This window comes from Macrobrachium rosenbergii, chromosome 12, assembly GCF_040412425.1.
Source record: "Macrobrachium rosenbergii isolate ZJJX-2024 chromosome 12, ASM4041242v1, whole genome shotgun sequence".
In the NCBI taxonomy this organism is placed as follows: domain Eukaryota; kingdom Metazoa; phylum Arthropoda; class Malacostraca; order Decapoda; family Palaemonidae; genus Macrobrachium; species Macrobrachium rosenbergii.
Window position 1 is genome coordinate 117,819,239 of NC_089752.1, and position 18,738 is coordinate 117,837,976.

The following is an 18,738-nucleotide window of genomic DNA, read 5'->3' on the forward strand; positions in this document are numbered from 1 at the left end:
AATGATTTGTATCTCATCATTCCTAAATTGAGAGTTTCGTTATAGGAAAAATGGTAAGTCGAAAGCCACTTGGAGTGCCCCAGGTTGGGACAATTCTCCCCCAAAGTTTTCGGTAAGTAACTGGAAGGTAGGTAAGAGTCCTTTCACCCGAAGAAAGCTCCAGAGGAAAGCAGGGAAAGGACGCTGCCGTTGTTTTGCTCTAGACGGAATGTGTGTACGTTGTACTTGAGCCTCAAAAATTCGTGTCCGCCTAATTTTTTTTTTATTTTTGTGTAATACCATTGTTGTTCCTGTCTGTGTTTTCCTTTTATATATATATATATATATATATATATATATATATACATATATATATATACACATATATACACATGTATAACTGAATCACGAAAATATGGAACGTGATGAATATATATAAATAAAGGCAGACTGCTAAGTAAAGGACAAGAAGTCGAAAGGCCTTGTTTCTCTTTCCTTCGTGTGTTTTGTCTTGATTTATATACACATATATATATATATTTTTACATTTTATTGTCGCGTTTCTATACGTTTTATTTCAGGTGATGTAATTATTATACTCTATAATGGTGGAGTGTGATTGGGTCAGAAATTTGGGACAGAATTTTATTTTTTTTATTTTGGTTTTATTTATACCATGTAAGTGTTGGTGTATTATATTTTGTTGGAAGTATGCTATTATTATTATTATTATTATTATTATTATTATTATTATTATTATTATTATTATTATTATTATTATTATTGGCGTAAAAAGGAAAAAAAGAATTATGATGATTGGGAAGACTTGGTATAAAATTAACTTATTATTATTATTATTATTATTATTATTATTATTATTATTATTATTATTATTACACCAGCTGTAGCAGTGCAGTGCACCTAAAAGTACTTTCATTATTTTTTGTTAAGAATACACCTAAAAGTACTTTCATTATTATTTGTTAAGAATACACCTAAAAGTACTTTCATTATATTTGTTAAGATTACACCTAAAAGTACTTTCATTATTTTTTGTTAAGATTACACCTAAAAGTACTTTCATTAGTATCCGCTAAGAACACACCTAAAAAGTACTTTCATTATTATCTGCTAAGATTACACCTAAAAGTACTTTCATTTTTGTTGGTAAGAATACACCTAAAAGTACTTTCATTATTATTTGTTAAGAATACATCTAAAAAGTACTTTCATAGTTATTTGTTAAGTGTACACCCAAAAGTACTTTCATCATTTTTTGTTAAGAATACACCTAAAAAGTACTTTCATTATTATTTGTTAAGAATACACCCAAAAAGTACTTTCATTATTATTTGTTATGAATACACCCAAACAGTACTTTCATTATTATATGCTAAGAATTAGCTATTGTTTGAAATCATTTCTTTCTTAACTCATTCGTTAACTAAATATCTCCCGTAGGGGGTTAAGTACCGTCTAATGCACCTCAAGCGGTGCACTGTAGGCATTACTTGAGGTTCTCTGCTGCGTGCCTTCCTTAGGCCCCTAGCTGCTGCACCCCCATTTATTCCTTTTACTGTACCTCCGTTCATATTCTTTTTATTACATCTTTTCGTACTGTAACTTCAAAAGGTTTTCCTCCTGTTACGCCTTTCAGACCTTTCTACTCTCAATTTCCCTTTCAGTGCTGAATGACCTCATAGGTCCCAGCGCTTGGCCTTTGGCATAAATTCTGCATTCTATTCCACTCTGTCAACTAAGTATGGTATTCATACATCCTCATCTTATTCTTCTGATTCTTCTTCTCTTGAAAGACTACAGCCTAACTTGGAGAATCTCTCTCTCTCTCTCTCTCTCTCTCTCTCTCTCTCTCTCTCTCTCTCTCTCTCTCTCTCTCTCTCTCTCTCTCAAAAACGACAGCCTGATTTGGAGAGTAAATCTCTCTCTCTCTCTCTCTCTCTCTCTCTCTCTCTCTCTCTCTCTCTCTAACTCGAAAAACGACAGCTTGGTTCGGAGAGTTCTCTCTCTCTCTCTCTCTCTCTCTCTCTCTCTCTCTCTCTCTCTCTCTCTCTCTCTCTCTCTCTCTCTCTCTCGAAAGACGACAGCCTGGTTTGGAGAGCTCTCTCTCTCTCTCTCTCTCTCTCTCTCTCTCTCTCTCTCTCTCTCTCTCTCTCTCTCTCTCTCTCTAAAAACGGCAGCCTGATTTAGACTCTCTCTCTCTCTCTCTCTAACTCAAAAACGACAGCCTGATTTGGAGAGTAAATCTCTCTCTCTCTCTCTCTCTCTCTCTCTCAATACGACAGCCCGGTTTGGAGAGTTTCTCTCTCTCTCTCTCTCTCTCTCTCTGTCTCTCTCTCTAACTCGAAAAACGACAGCCTGGTTTGGAGAGTTCTCTCTCTCTCTCTCTCTCTCTCTCTCTCTCTCTCTCTCTCTCTCTCTCTCTCTCTCTCTCTCTCTAAAAACGGCAGCCTGATTTAGACTCTCTCTCTCTCTCTCTCTCTCTCTCTCTCTCTCTCTCTCTCTCTCTCTCTCTCTCTCTCTCTCTCCTACGCACTTCAGAATTCCTTTCGCCATTGGCCCTTCCGTGCATAAATCTGTACATATTCTCTGTAGTCCAGAAGAGCTCGCGACATCCTTCTGAATACTGACAGTCTTTCCACGTCACTTTCCAGACTTTCACATTTTCCCTTTTAATATTTTCTCGAATTTCTTTTCGCCTTCTCCCTCCCTTTTCACCATTTCCTCTCGTATAAAGGTCGCTAGGACGACCGTGACCCAAATGAGTTTCTCTTCGGTAATGGAAATTCTTTTGATGCGCTCAAAATTCTCTCCTTTTTTTCTCATTTTTTTTGGCACTGGGTTTATGTATATAGTGTTTTGCTTCCCCCTCCCCAGCTGCAACCTCTTTTCGTTTCTTTTACTTTACCTGCGTTCATATTCTTTCTTCCATCTTACTTTTCACCCTCTCTAACAGTTGTTTCATGGTGCAACTGCGAGGTTTTCTCCCTGTTACACCTTTCAGGCTTTCTTGCTGTTAATTTCCGTTTCAGCACTGAATGACCTCATAGGCCCCAGCGCTTTGCCTCTGGCCTAAATTTTGTATTCTGTATTCTATTCCTACGGTGTTTTAGTTCATGAAAACATTTACTCCTTTCGATTTATCTATATATCTCAAGTATAGTTTTTGGTTTCCTTTTTTTGGGGGCGGCCATATTTTGACAGACGTTTGATTGTCACTTTGCGGAAATTCTGTTCTATTCTATTCCATTCTTTTCTATTCGATTCCAACAGTGTTTTAGTTCATGAAGACTTTTACTCCTTTCGATTTATCTATATATTTCAAGTATAGTTTTTGGTTTCTTTTTTGGGGGGCGGTCATATTTTGATAGACATTTGATTGGTGGGTCTCTTCGCCTGTCACTTTGTGGAAATTCTATTCTATTCTATTCTGTTCTATTCTATTCCAACAGTGTTTTAGTTCGTGAAGATTTTTACTCCTTGCGATATATTTATATATTTCAAAGCAGGCTTATAGTTTTTGGTTCCTTTGCGGGGGGAGCCATATTTTGAGAGACATGAGACTGGTGGGTCCTCGTCTGTCATCTTGTGGAAATTCTATTCTGTTCAATTCTATTCCTACAGTGTTTTTAGTTCACGAAGACTTTGACTCCTTGCTATATATTTATATATTTCAAAGTAGGCTTATAGTTTTTGGTTCCTTTTTGGGAGGGGGGGCCTATATTTTGATAGACATGAGAGTAGTGGGACCTCCTCTGTCATTTTGCGAAATTATACAGGAGTTCACGCTTGTGCTAATTGGATTGTCACTTACTGCCTGAAAATCGTTTTCGCACTTTTGCGATGCTGGGCCCGAATTGGATTTCTTTCACGTTCCCGAGAATCCTTCGCATATTAGGAACTGAACTTTAAAAAAAAAAAAATAAAACGGGCATTACTCGCGTAGGGGGCGGGGGAAGGTCAGTGCACCTCATGCGCTGTATGTAGGCATTTACTTGAGGTTCTTTGCAGCGTCTCTTCCTTAGGCCCCTAGCTGCAGCAACCCCTTTCATTCCTTTTACTGTACCTCCGTTCATATTCTCTTTCTTCCATCTGACTCTCCACCGACTCCTAACAATTTTTTAATGGTGCAACTGCGAGGTTTGTCCCTCCTGTTACACCTTTCAAACCTTTCTGCTGTCAGTTTCCTCATCGTGGGTCCCAGCTATTCTATTCTATTCTTGTCTAGTCTATTCTCATGGTTATTGGTTCGTAATGGAATTCTAACTATGGGGAAAAAGTGATCTCAGAAAGTGTCATAATTGCCTAAATACGAGCACTTATTTATCATTATTTTTTTTTATTCAGAAGGTTTATATTGTCTAAATCAGGGCCGTCCAACCCCATGCCCATGGGCCAAAAGTGGCTCGTTTGATTTTGAAAGTGGCCCGCTAGAGAAAAATAAGTAAAAGTATATTTCTCTTTTTTATATCATAAATGTTTCCTATTCCTGAATTCTGAGAGTATATATATATACATACATATACACACATATATATACATATACATACACATACACATATATACATATACACACACAGGTGGCCCGCATGACTTTTTGTTTTTTCAAGAGTGGCCCCCAGACTAAACAACTTGGACGGCCCTGTACTATATGTTAAATTTTATGAGTCATGACCTTACTCGCTTGTCCAAACGATTACTCTGTGACAATGTGCATCTCTACATAAGTGTCAGCATGAAAGTGTTACATTGTTGTGCCTATGTGTGTGTGCACAGAGGTGCATTATTGATATTGCTAATGTCTCTCTCCTGTGATGATGTACAATGACATGTGTATTTGTGTTATAGACGATGTGTACAATGACATGTGTATTCGTGTGTTATAGACGACGTGTGTAATGTTCGATAACTTATTTCTTTTTTTCCCCTTAGGTTGCATCTTGCGTGTAAACCCTTGTGTCTGCCTTATTTTTATTGTGATCGTTGGTACTAATATATGAGGTTATTTCTGCATGGTTGGTGTTCCTTACGCTGTTTTTTTTTTCTCTCTTCTTTTCTACTGCATGTCTGTTCGTTGTTGGACTGTGTACCATCATCTTCTTCTCCATCATCACCCTCTACTTCAACTGGCTTCTTCATCGTGACGCTTTTTATATTCCCGTTTTTTTTTTTATTAATTGTTCGAACACAATCCCCTGACCTGGCTTGCTTGCTTTGAAATGAATATTTGCTCGCTTTACTAACAATATTTTACAATGGCGACTATATTGAATATGAATGTCATGATTGATAACATTTTTGTTTTTTTTTTGAAAATGCTATTCGTTGAATTCAAAATTGTAAATGTTTTTCTTTGCTAATGTAATTACTTTTTTTATATATACTTTTTTCCATACAATATTTAACTTCTTTTTCATACAATATTCTCGGCGTTTCTCTTACCAATATCAATGTCTAACTTTCTCAACGTGATAATTGACAATGCAATTCGTTGAATTCAAAATTTTAAATGTTTCTCATCGGTAATATATTAACTTTTTATAAATACCCTTAAAACACCCCTTAATATTTTGACGTGCCCACATTAATACGACTACGCGTCACTGGTAACGTAATAATTAATCTGTCGCAAACCGATTCCGAATTTGAATTGGTGGGGGAGGCAGCAAGCGGACCACCTCAACCACCAGTGGGAGGAGTGTAGCTACACCACTCCCACCTTCTGCGACCACTGCGGTTCCATGATGCACGGCGTGAAGAACCAAGGAATGAAATGCAAAAGTGAGTGTTCTGGTTCGTTTTTTCCAGCCGCTGCTGTATCGACAGCGGTCCCCACTGCCCACCTTGTAGGGAGACAGAATTCGTAGAGATGCCAGACAGCACCTTAATTTAATTAAACGCTCGAGGGAAGAAGCCCGCTCCCACTCGCATATATATCCTGCCTATTATTACCGTTTGATGAGACTGTAGGCCTGCTCATTTTGTAGTGGTAGCCATTTGAATGAACTTAGTTTTAAACAGGCCACTTGCTCTCCAACCTTAGACGCATTGATATTCTGTAATGTCACTTTTACACGCCGGAGACCCTACGAGATTCAGTCTGTGAATTCTTTGGAGTGTCAAGTTAATTTCCTACAGGTATTGTCACAGTGTTAGCATAATGCTTTAGCACCGTTTGTAACGGAATGTTGATAACAAGTAGTCCACAATACCAACAGTGTAGCTTGTAGTGTTGTATAGAGCGACTTAATGAAAATAATCGTAGCTTGCAAACTCCTGTAGCTGTTGAGCTGTGTTTGATTTGCAATGCATCAGCATATTGGGATTGCAAATAGCTAATTTTGTGGTAGTGTTTTCAAGTACTCCCAACTATGGAAGAATGCAAATAGCTAATTTTGTGGTAGTGTTTTCAAGTACTCCCAACTATGGTTTAGCCACAAAGTGTGCGGTTGGAGAGCGCTTGAATATTTTGGCAATTATTACGAAGCGCTTTTATGGTCGGGTTTCGCTCGCTGTAATGCATTTATTTTTACCTTTTAGAGCTCACAGTTACAGGTGAATAAAATAAAATTCAGGGGAACAAAAACTGGTAATCATATTCTCTTACCATTGGAAGCCGTTTCATTTTTAATTAAACTTGTTAATCATGGTGTTTTATGCTGCCGACACTAGGAAAGTCAAAGGACAAAAAGAAAAACACACATATATATTATATATATACAGTGTATATATATACATACATACATACATGTGATAGAAATAATCAACAAATAATCACGTGTGGAAGAGAAATAAATTGAAAGACCTGGGTGCGATCTTGATGCGAGTCAGAAATTTATATATATAAACAGATATACATAAATGTATATGATATAATTATCTCTCTCTCTCCTCTCTCGCTATACTCTTTTTGAGAAAAAAAAAATGCATCGCCCACATATTTTCTCGGCTTTACCACATATGCCTATGAGATGTCAAATTTCATTAATAACTTTCAATACTGAAACCGCAAGAGTCTGACCCTGTATTAAATTGATCAGTAATAGATTCTTTGTAGAAAATACGAGGAACGTTCATGTAACTCGTTCGTTATCATATTCAGCAGTTTCTCCTTTAAAAATGCGTCCTCTCATTTCAAGGAAATGGAAAATGTGGAAGAGAAAATATTTTTAAAATATTAGACGAAAACGCAAGCGCGAATCAATAGTTGAGTGATGGGTATTTCATTTCATCTAATAACTAGCATTTATGGAAAAAATAACGAGCATTTATGGGAAAAAATAATGGGTATTTTTGGAAAAAATAACGAGCATTTATGAAAAGCATTTAAGGAAAAAATAACGAGCATTTATGGGAAAAAATAACGAGTATTTATGAAGAAAAATAACGAGCATTTATGGAAAAATAACGAGCATTTAGGGAAAAAAATAACGACCACTTATGAAAAAAATAGCGAGCATGTATGGAAAAAAAAACGACCATTTATGGAAAAAAATAATGACCATTTATGGAAAAAATAACCAGCATTTATTGAAAAAACTAACGAGTATTTATGGAGAAAAACTAACGAGCATTTATGGAAAAAATAACTAGCACTTATGACAAAATAACGAGCATTTCTTGAAAAAATAACGACCATTTATGTAAAAAATAACGAGCATTTATGGAAAAAATAGCAAGCATTTACGAAAAAATAACGAGCATGAATGGGAAAAGATGAAGATCATTTATAAAAAAAAATAACGAGCATTTATTTAAAAAATAACGAACATTTAGGAAATTATAACGAAAATTTGTGGGAAAAATAACGAGCATTTATGAAAAAATAACGAGCATTTATGGAAAAATAACGATCATTTATGGGAAAAAATAATATTTAAAAAAAATACCGAGCATTTATCAAAAAAAAATAACAAGCATTTATGGAAAAAATAATGAGCATTTCTGAAAAAAAGATAACGGGCATTTATGGGAAAAAATTAACCAGCAATAATGGGAAAGAAACCACGAGCATTAATGGGAAAAAATATCGAGTATTTATGGGAAAAAATAACAAGCATTTATGAAAAAAAATAATGAGCATTTATGAAAAAAAACAGGAGCATTTATGGAAAAATAACGAGCATTTATGGAAAAAATAAAGATAATTTATGAAAAAACAAGCATTTATGAAAAAATAACGAGTATGTATGGGAAAAACAACGAGCATTTATAAAAAAAAATAACGAGCATTTATGGGAAAAAATAACGAGGATTTATGAAAAAATAACGAGCATTTATGAAAAAATAACGAGCATTTATGGGAAAAATAACGAGCATTTATGGAAAAAAATAACGAGAGCATTTATGAGGAAAAAATAACGTGCATTTATGGGAAAAATAACGAGCATTTACGAAAAAAATAACGAGTATTTATGGAAAAAATAACGAGCATTTATGGAAAAATTACGAGCATTTATGAGAAAACATAGCGGTCATTTAAAAAAAAAAATAACGAGCGTTTATGGGAAAAAATAACGAGCATTTATAAAAAAAAAAAGTATGTTTTTACAGTCGTTTTAATATCGGGTGAATCGTGATAAAAGGATTAGATGGGGGTTAAATAAAATGCATAATTGAAGCCTCGAACTATTTTCATTTTGCCGTGGAATTAGGTCATTTTCCGCTCTCGCCTGCGGCAGCGGAAGTGTGATGTGGAAACACACAATTCCTGCAAACGATATCGGTAAATTTTTGCTGTGGTTGGATTGAATATTACGTTCTGCGAATAAAGTGGTATTATTCTCGTGTGTCCACTTTACGGTAATTCTGTCTTTTTTAAAGTCCTTTTGCACTCCGTATCATGATCAGTTACTGCCGCAGAGTAGGGTCTGCGAATTGGATTACTGACCTAAAATGGAAAACTGCAGTATCTGCAAAAGTTTTCGAATTTCAGATATGCCACTTACTGGGCTCGCGAAACTAATACACAAGTTACTGCAGTTTCAGAATGATTCTTCAATGCTTTATTTACGGGGTCCCATTTGCAGTATCTGCAAAATCAGTAGTAAGGCAAGGGAGTATCTACCATTTTTCTCAGTTTTGTATTTTTGCAGACACTGCAGTCTTCCATTTTAGGGCAGACTACATTCTGCAAGTAAAGTGGTATTCTTCTCGTGTGTCCACCTTACAGTAATTCTGTCGTTTCAAATGCTTTTACGGTGCTGTTTCTGGCAGTAATTTTGGACTCAAATCTAAAAGCTACAGAAACACCAACAGTTTAAGTTTGCAGTTTAAAGTTAATGGACAGTTATGCTGATCGATATAACAGCGTAGTTCTTTGTCAAGTTTTTATTTTTTTAATATAACGAGCTTCACTGCCAGACATGTATGAAGTAAAAAAATTATTACAACAGAAGTATATTACCCAAACTAATTTTCCTTTTTTTCCCTTTTTTTTCTTTAAAAAAAATCATTACAACTAAAGTATATTGCCCCAACCTAATTTTACTTTTTTTCTTTTTTTTTATTCTTTTGTACCGTCTCTTGTGCAACTAGCTCTTGCTTGAAAGCAACTGCTCTGGGCTATTATTCCTTATCTTCTCTCATGTTCCACTTCGCTAATTTCCGCTAGATCTCGCAAGCACAATTTCTTCACATGCTGGACAAAAAAAAAAAAAAAATGCAATATCGCTTCTCTCCAGATTTTTTTTCAGTTGGATAATAACGACATCGATGTATTTGGAAATAATTCTCACGTGTGGAAATACATTTTCGCGAGCGAGAAATGTTTTTCTTCGAAAATGTTGCCTGATTTTTCAGTCGTCGGTTCATGGTTAATCATTTACGTTTGGATAACCACGCTTTCCAGAATTTCTCTTATGTAGAATGAAGACAGGATTTTTTTATGTATATATGCATGAATACTTATATATATATATATATATATATATATATATATATATATATATATATATATTTATATTTATACATATATATACACTCAGTATTCATATATGTATATATACACACATTCATACATACATACATAAAAAATCATATATTCTACTCTACATAAGAGAAATTTTGGAATGTGTGGTTAGCCAAACATAAATGATCAAATATAGACAAAGGACTGAAAAAGCAAATTAGATAATTAACTTAGAATCACACTGATATATTCCCAGCATTCCTATACCGCCATTTATCCACTTCACTTGAAAGTCATCTGAAGGGCCACGTGACGAATATTTCCACAGGAAAAAATATGAGTGCAGCTTGAGCAAAATGGATACTTCCGGCCTTCGGTAGTTTACAAATCATTTACCAAGACTTAAAAATAGGTTTTTAATAAATGTGAAATTATACAGTATACTTTACAAAGGTATGAATATTTATGCAATATTCTCTGTAAAGTCTTTTGTAAAGGTATGTATATGTAAAAATTTTATCTAATGTAAATGGCTTATAGCTGGAATAAAAGGTTCAATTCAATTCATTTAAATTTAATTCAATTCAGATCGTAAAAAGAGGAATATGAGAATATTCCCCTCCGCCGCAAAGGCGCTGCTTCAGGGGCCGTCACATTTCAGATTTACAAGATTTACAAATTTCTTCTCGCTCGCACCGCGCTGGAAACCTTTGCATGCCGGAACCAAGATGTAAAATGTAAATTCTCCTGTCCCAGAATCGCAGATATTCTGGGAATTCTGAAACGCCACCTCACTACCAAGGTAACTTACCTATCTGTTCCAGGTGTGTTACGGAAAGGCAAAAATACTTCTTCGTTCGTGATGGAAAAGAATACGTTCCAGCCGTCAGATCAGAATTCGAAAGTATTGAAATATTATCATTACGATTCGCGTATTCCTACCACTCAAAGTAAAGACGACCTTTTGGCCTTGAAATCTTTGCAGTATCGTATTATTTTTTTTTATTCAGGAAACGGAGAGAGAGAGAGAGAGAGAAATAGAAGAGAGGAAATAACAGTTGTAAAATCACTGATTTCGCTTCTTGGAAATAAGGAGTAACCTTGGGCTAAGGATATCCAAGCCCCGTAGCGTGGTAGGGCCGTCAGTGCACCTCGTGCGGTGCACTGTAGGCATTACTTGTTCTTTGCAACGTCCCTTCCTTAGGCCCCTAGCTTCAACCCCTTTCATTCCTTTTATTGTACCTCCGTTCATATTCTCTTTCTTCCATCTTACTTTCCTCGACCCTCTCCTAGCAGTTGTTTCATAGTGCAACTGCTTTGAGGTTTTCCTTCTGTTACGCCTTTCTAACCTTTTTACTGTCAGTTTCCGTTTCAGCTCTGAATGACCTCATAGGTCCCAATGCTTGGCCTTTGGCCTAAATTCTATATTCAATTCAGTTCAGAAATGGAGCGCAATTTAGTGGTTAAAGAAAACAAATAATAAAAAATTATTTTATTTAAGGTTAAAGTTAGCCATAATCGTGCGTCTGGCAACGCAACAACACAGGCCACCACGGCCGGCTGAGAGTTTCACGGGCCGCGATTCATACAGCATTATACCGAGACCACCGAAAGGTAGATCTCTTTTCGATGGCCTTCATTATGCGCTGTACAGAAAACTCGATTGCGCTGAAGAAACTTCGGCGCATTTTTTGCTTGTTTCTATAAGTTTTTGAGTTTTCTATAACACATCAAAATTTCAGCTGTCTGCGTTGTCAGATTTTCCAAAAAAGTTTCCAAGGAAGATGAGCTAATTAGAATCTGAATAACATCAAAATCTCTGAAGCTTATTTTCTCAGAATGAGGACAAAATGGCTTAACCCCAGTTCGTCAAACTATAGGGACGAATTATAGGCCAGCTTTGCAAATAACTAATTCCCTATGCACAATCTTCCACGCATCACGAAAGCATCAGTTCATGCTCAGTGGTTTTTGTTAATAAAATGTTAATTAGGTTCTTCTCTACAGTTGAAAGTAATAACCTGTTACTCAATATGTATATGAAAATGGATGAACCCATCGCTTTAAAACTGTGTCGTCCCAAAAATTCATTGCGTTGTTTTCAGCAAAACGACAGTAATTGTATTTTCGATTCGAAATGTTTGTGTTCGTGCTGAAATTATAAATCTTCTTTTTTCATTTCATGTGAAATACTGGGACATTCATTCATACGAACGTGTGAGGGAAAAGTTGGGGATTGGAAGATAAAGGAAGAGCAGTATAAAAGTGTGGGATTGAATAATAATGGAAAAGCAGTATAAAAATGGGGATTGGTAAATAATGGAAAAACATTATAAAAGTTAGGGATTGGCAAATCATGGAAAAGCAGTATAAAAGTGAGGGATTGGTAAATAATGGAAAAGCAGTATAAAAGGGGGGGATTGGTAAAAAATGGAAAAGCAGCATAAAAGTTAGGGATTGGTAAACAATGGAAAAGCAGCATAAAAGTTGGAGATGGGTAAATAATGGAAAAGCAGTATAAAATTTGGGGATTGGCAAATAATGGAAAAGCAGTATGAAAGTGGGGGATTGGCAAATAATGGAAAAGCAGCATAAAAGTGGGGATTGGTAAATGATGGAAAAGCAGTATAAAAGTGGGTGATTGATTAACTATGGAAATAACAGCATAAAAATGAGGACTGGTAAATAATGGAAAAGCCGTAAAAAGTGGGGGATGGGTAAATAATGGAAAAGCAGTATGAAAGGGGCAATGGGTAAATAATGGAAAAGCAGTATAAAAGTGGGGGACTGGTAAGTAATGGAAAAGCAGTATATACAACATAAAGAGCCAAATACTCGAGAAGAAAGTTTTAAGTGCCACATAAAATAGTGATTCTAGCTGCCCTGTTAGGACCTTGGTTTCCACGGTCCTCTAAGGCAGTGGTTCTTAACCTTTTTGAATGTATGTACCCCTTTCAAATCAGCAGTCAGTTCTCGCACCCCTGAATTGCTGAAATAAAAAAAAAAGCTAAATTACAAAGTTGATAATAATAAAAATTATTTATTTTATTTTTTTATTTTTATTTTTGCAGAAAAAAATAACATGCATACATAAAGATATATTTTGCTTTAATTATTCATAGGGAGCACCCCGGTGAAGAACCCCTGCAGTCTACTAAGGGACAGCCTGACCCCGAGCGAAGAACAAAACTTTAGGGAATTACACAAGTACGCCCACCTAAAATAGGAGGGAATATATGGAGTGGAGAAACTGAACGGAAGTTTATGAGGAGAATTAGGGGATTCGGTAAGGGAGATTAGTCATGGGGCTCGTTTCATTCCATTCAGAGAGCTTCTCGGCAATCAGCGTCTTTTCAGAGTCTCTCTCTCTCTCTCTCTCTCTCTCTCTCTCTCTCTCTCGACCTTCAAAGGCCGCCAGATGAATGGGCGTATTAGGTTGGGTTTATGTGCTCACCCGCGCCTTTTATCTCTCTCTCTCTCTCTCTCTCTCTCTCTCTCTCTCTCTCTCTCTCTCTCTGTAAGCTAGTTACGTGCGGATATTTTGGAGCAAATGTAAAGAAATACACAGTAACTTTCTCAGATAAATATATTTTTAGACTCTCTCTCTCTCTCTCTCTCTCTCTCTCTCTCTCTCTCTCTCTCTCTCTCTCTCTCTCTCTCTCTCTGTAAGCTAGTTACGTGCGGATATTTTGGAGCAAATGTAAAGAAATACACAGTAACTTTCTCAGATAAATATATTTTAGACTCTCTCTCTCTCTCTCTCTCTCTCTCTCTCTCTCTCTCTCTCTCTCTCTCTCTCTCTTCAGGAGAGGGGGAGGAAGAGAAGTAGAAGAAGAAAGTAAATGAGAGCCCCCAGAGGGCCAGAGGAGTGTAAATACTATAACCAGGTCGGCCCCCATGGGATATATATAGGGGCCGTGAATCAAGTAGCAGAAATATAAGGGGTGGGGGGTTGAATCAAGTAGCAGAAATCAAGAAATGGGAAAACTCTACTGGAAGTTCAAGTGGGGAGTGCGAACTGCCATTATCTGGGGCCTTTCTGTCGATGATTATTATTAAATTTATTAACCTGAAGATGAACCCTATTCATGTGGACAAGCTCACCAGAGGGGCCATTGACTTGATTTTCAAGCTTCCAGAGAATATTATTATTATTATTATTATTATTATTATTATTATTATTATTATTATTATTATTATTATTGAGAAGATGGACCCTATTCATATGGCACAAGCCCACCAAAGGGGCCACTGACTTGAAATTCAAGCTTCCAAAGAATATTATTATTATTATTATTATTATTATTATTATTATTATTATTATTATTATTATTATTATTATTATTATTATTATTATCCAGTAGATGAACCCTATTCATATGGAACAAGCCCACTACGGGGGCCACTGACTTGAAATTCAAGCTTCCAAAGAATATTAAGGTGTTCATTCGAAAGAGTTAACAGGAAATAAAGGGAAATACAGAAAGAGGAGATAAGTTATTAGAAAAACAGATAAATTAGAAAATAGATAAATAAATAAAAATGTAAGTAAACTATAACAATACAAGGAGAATTGTATTAGTGGTAGTAATGCATTGCACCTTCGCTTGAACTTCTGAAGTTCCAGGGAGGCTTTTCCACAGCCTAACGGTGTGACGAATAAAGGAACTCTGGAACTTTGGAGAAGTTCGACAGCGAGGCACATTTATTCCATACTGGTGCTGCTGTTTAGTGGGCAGATTACATGGAAGTCTTGAAGAGAGTTGAATGTATTCTCTAGAGGGTAATACATATGTAATAATTTCTAGCAGAAGGAATAAAATCCGCCCTAATTATGTGGCATCTCAGTGGCTACCTGAATCCAACTAAAACTGATGGAATTCCCTTTCATAGAAAAGGGACTGGATACGAGAAATAACAGTCGCTATGTCTGTTTAAATTGAGGAAGTAAGCCGTTGAAGCGGCATCATCAGTCACGAACCATAATTAATCACAGTAAGCTAGGAACGACAGGATAATAAATGATCCCCCTTCGGAAGAGCGCCTGGGAAGTCTCGGCCGAAATCCTCGAGCCTTTGCGAAGATGGCACTCGCTGACTTTGCTCTCAGTATGAAACGCTCCCTAACTCCGTTCCTCGGGTAAATATCCTGGGAGGGGATTGGTAAATAATGGAAAAGCAGCATAAAAATGAGGACTGGTAAATAATGGAAAAGCAGCATAAAAGTGGGGATTGGTAAATAATGGAAAAGCAGCATAAAAATTAGGATTGGTAAGTAATGGAAAAGCAGCATAAAAGTGGGGATTGGTAAACAATGGAAAAGCAGCATAAAAATGAAGATTGGTAAACAATGGAAAAGCAGCGTAAAAATGAGGATTGGTAAATAATGGAAAAGCAGCATAAAAGTAGGGATTGGTAAATAATGGAAAAGCAGCATAAAAATGAGGATTGGTAAATAATGGAAAAGCAGCGTAAAAATGAGGATTGGTAAATAATGGAAAAGCAGCATAAAAATGAGGATTGATGAATAATGGAAAAGCAATATAAAAGTTATGGATTGGTAAATAATGGAAAAGCTGTATAAGATTTGGGGGATTGGTTAATTATATGGAAAAGCAGTGTAAAAGGGGGGGATTGGATGATTTTGAAAAAGCAGCATAAAAGTGTGGGATTGGTAAATAATGGAAAAGCTGTATAAGATTTGGGGGATTGGTTAATTATATGGAAAAGCAGTGTAAAAGGGGGGGATTGGATGATTTTGAAAAAGCAGCATAAAAGTGTGGGATTGGTAAATAATGGAAAAGCACACAAATAATGAGGATTGGTAAATAATGGAAAAGCAGCATCAATAATGAGGATTGGTAAATAATGGAAAAGCAGTGTAAAAGTGGGGGATTGGATGATTTTGAAAAATCAGCATAAAAATGGGGATTGGTAAACAATGGAAAAGCAGTATAAAAGTAGGGGATGGGTAAATATCTACACTGAAAAACATTGGAAATGTTTTTAGATTCCAGAAAGACTGGTATTATTATTATTATTATTATTATTATTATTATTATTATTATTATTATTATTATTATTATTATTATTATTATTATTATTATTATTATTGGAGAAACAATAATAATATTAATAAAATTTTGAAATTGGGACTTGCCACCTATTGGGCTCGTGAAACACTTATACACAAGTTACTGCAGTTTCAGAATGATTCTTCAATGCTTTCCACGAGTATTTAGGGGGTCCCATTTGCAGCATCTGCAAAATCAGTAGTAAGGCAAGGGAGCATCTACCATTTTTCTCAGTTTTGTATTTTAGCAGATACTGCAGCCTTCCATTTTAGGGCAGTATGCGTCCGTATATGTAGAAATAAATCTCTACAGAGAGCCTTTGGGAATCTGTTCGACCATACATGATTGTGGATTTGTTTCTCCATTACTGGACTCAGGCTACTATGAGTATTTATTATTATTATTATTATTATTATTATTATTATTATTATTATTATTATTATTATTATTATTCAGAAAATGAAACCTATTCATATGGAACAAGAAGGTAATGGGAAATTCAGAAAGAGGAGATCACTTATTAGAAAAACAAATTAACAAAATAAATAAATATAGAAATAAACAGCCCTGGAAAGATTCTTTAAAATGTGATGGTGAAATGAAGACACTCATTTTGAATAAGGAGAAAATGCTGAATTTTTACGGTTGATATATATATATATATATATATATATATATATATATATATATATATATATATATATATATATATATATATATATATATATATATATATACTATATAATATATATACAAATATATAAATTTTTACTCACATTTTTGGGATCGAACGCAGGTCTCATAAGTAAAATGCAAGGGCGCTACCAACTGACCAACACAGTTGGTAGCGCCCTTGCCTTTCATTTGAGAGGCCTGGGTTCGATCCCAGTGTGAGTCAGAAATTTACGTCTGTGAAACACGTGCTTATATGTTGATTTATATATATAACACACACACACACACACACACACACACACACACACACACACACACACATATATATATATATATATATATATATATATATATATATATTGCAGGCATACACAAACATACATATTAACAAACATTTGATCATTTCAAAGAGCACATACACTTTACTTTTTCTTTACCTCACAGTAACAAGAGAGGAATTGTTCGAATATCAAAGACGGGCTGAATACAATTTCCAGGTCAACAGTTATTGATAATAATTATTATTATGCCTACAGGGATCCTTAGTTTCAGCCATCCGCGATCGACCTATTTTGAAAATGAACGTTTGAATATTCAGGCCCCACTGATTTTACAGTTTGAATTAATATAGTTACCCAAATTTGCTGGAATTTATAATATTTTGTAAATGCATGATCACCTTTTAGTTTTCTGTACAAGAAAACTATTGTGCCGGCTTCGTCATTCCGTCCGCACTCTTTTTGTCCGCCCTCAGAGCTTAAAAACTACTGAGTTTAGAGGGCTGCAAATTGGTACGTGGATCATCCACCCTCCAGTCATCAAACATACCAAATTGCAGCCCTCTAGCCTCAGTAGTTTATATTTTATTTAAGGTTAAAGTTAACCATAATCGTGCGTCTGGCAACGCAACAACACAGGCCACCACGTCCGGCTGAATGTTTCACGGGCCGCGGCCCATACAGCATTATACCGGGACCACCGAAAGATAGATCTATTTTCGGTGGCCTTGATTATATGCTGTACAGAAAACTCGATTTCGCCGAAGAAACTTCGGCGCATTTTTTATCGTTATATTTTAATTTGATCTTAGAAGCTCAGTGGAGATAGAGGCTTGTTATATTTTATGCGAGCGGTAAGTATTTTTAAAAACTGTAAATAAACGCGAAACTGTCAAAATAATCTGAAAAAGTGTAAAAATAATCTCAAAACTGTCTTCACTGCAGCCAGGCAAGATTCTCAATAAAGGCTTCATTTTATTATAAACTTGCGCATGAGTGAAAGGCCCCAGGGACGAAAGATATTAGTTTCAGGCTCGAGGCGACTCCATTCTTTATTTATTTTTTTATATATTTTTTTTTATTCTGCCTTTCATAAAGTTCGAGGATTAGATAAACAAAGCGCGCGTGCGAGCGAGCAAGCGAATGAACTGACCTTCGTCGCTCCCTTTTCAATACTGACACTCAATCTTTTTTTTTAAAAACATTTTTCACCAACAGTTTATCTTCCCATGGTTTTTCCCCCCACTCGTGTGCCTGCCTGTGTTATATATATATATATATATATATATATATATATATATATATATATATATATATATATATATATATATATATATATATATATAATATATATATATATATATATATATATATATATATATATATATATATATATAAAGGTATGTGGATATGTTAAGGCTATAATTTCAGTGCATCAGAAAGTAAGTACATTTGAAAGCCAGTAGCTTATATCTCTTAATCCTTTACTGTTTGTTCGGCAATGTCGCCGAATTACCTGTCTGTGTACTGTGAAGATATCAAATATTGACAATGACCTTGAACTCCTAATGGTTAGATGTGAAGGAGGGATTTTTTGGTCCGGTAAGTTTGGCCTCATCATATTAAGCATTATTGGTTTGTGTCATTATTCTTTCATTGTATTTCATTATGCAGTGTATTCCATGCGGGCCAGCCAAGTAAGTATTCGCATGCCAGTCCTATGGAAAACCTCTACTAGTCCCCAAAATGTAACAAAGAAAGGCGTTACTCAAGGTTCTTTGCTGCAACCCCTTTCATTCCTTTTA

The 18,738-nt window shown here is 35.5% G+C and overlaps 1 protein-coding gene across 11 annotated transcripts in view; it reads left to right on the forward strand.

Moving 5' to 3' along the window:
• LOC136843961 (protein kinase C, brain isozyme-like) overlaps positions 1-18,738 on the forward strand; it is a 576,940-nt gene that overhangs the window by 451,196 nt on the left and 107,006 nt on the right. For 6 of the 11 annotated variants that reach the window (XM_067112974.1, XM_067112977.1, XM_067112972.1 and 3 more), the window contains exon 4: positions 5,664-5,778. The exons of the other annotated variants lie outside the window; for them this stretch is intronic. In XM_067112974.1, coding sequence (XP_066969075.1) covers positions 5,664-5,778 — 115 coding nt within the window. The remainder of the gene's footprint in view (positions 1-5,663; positions 5,779-18,738) is intronic. 11 annotated transcript variants of the gene reach the window in all.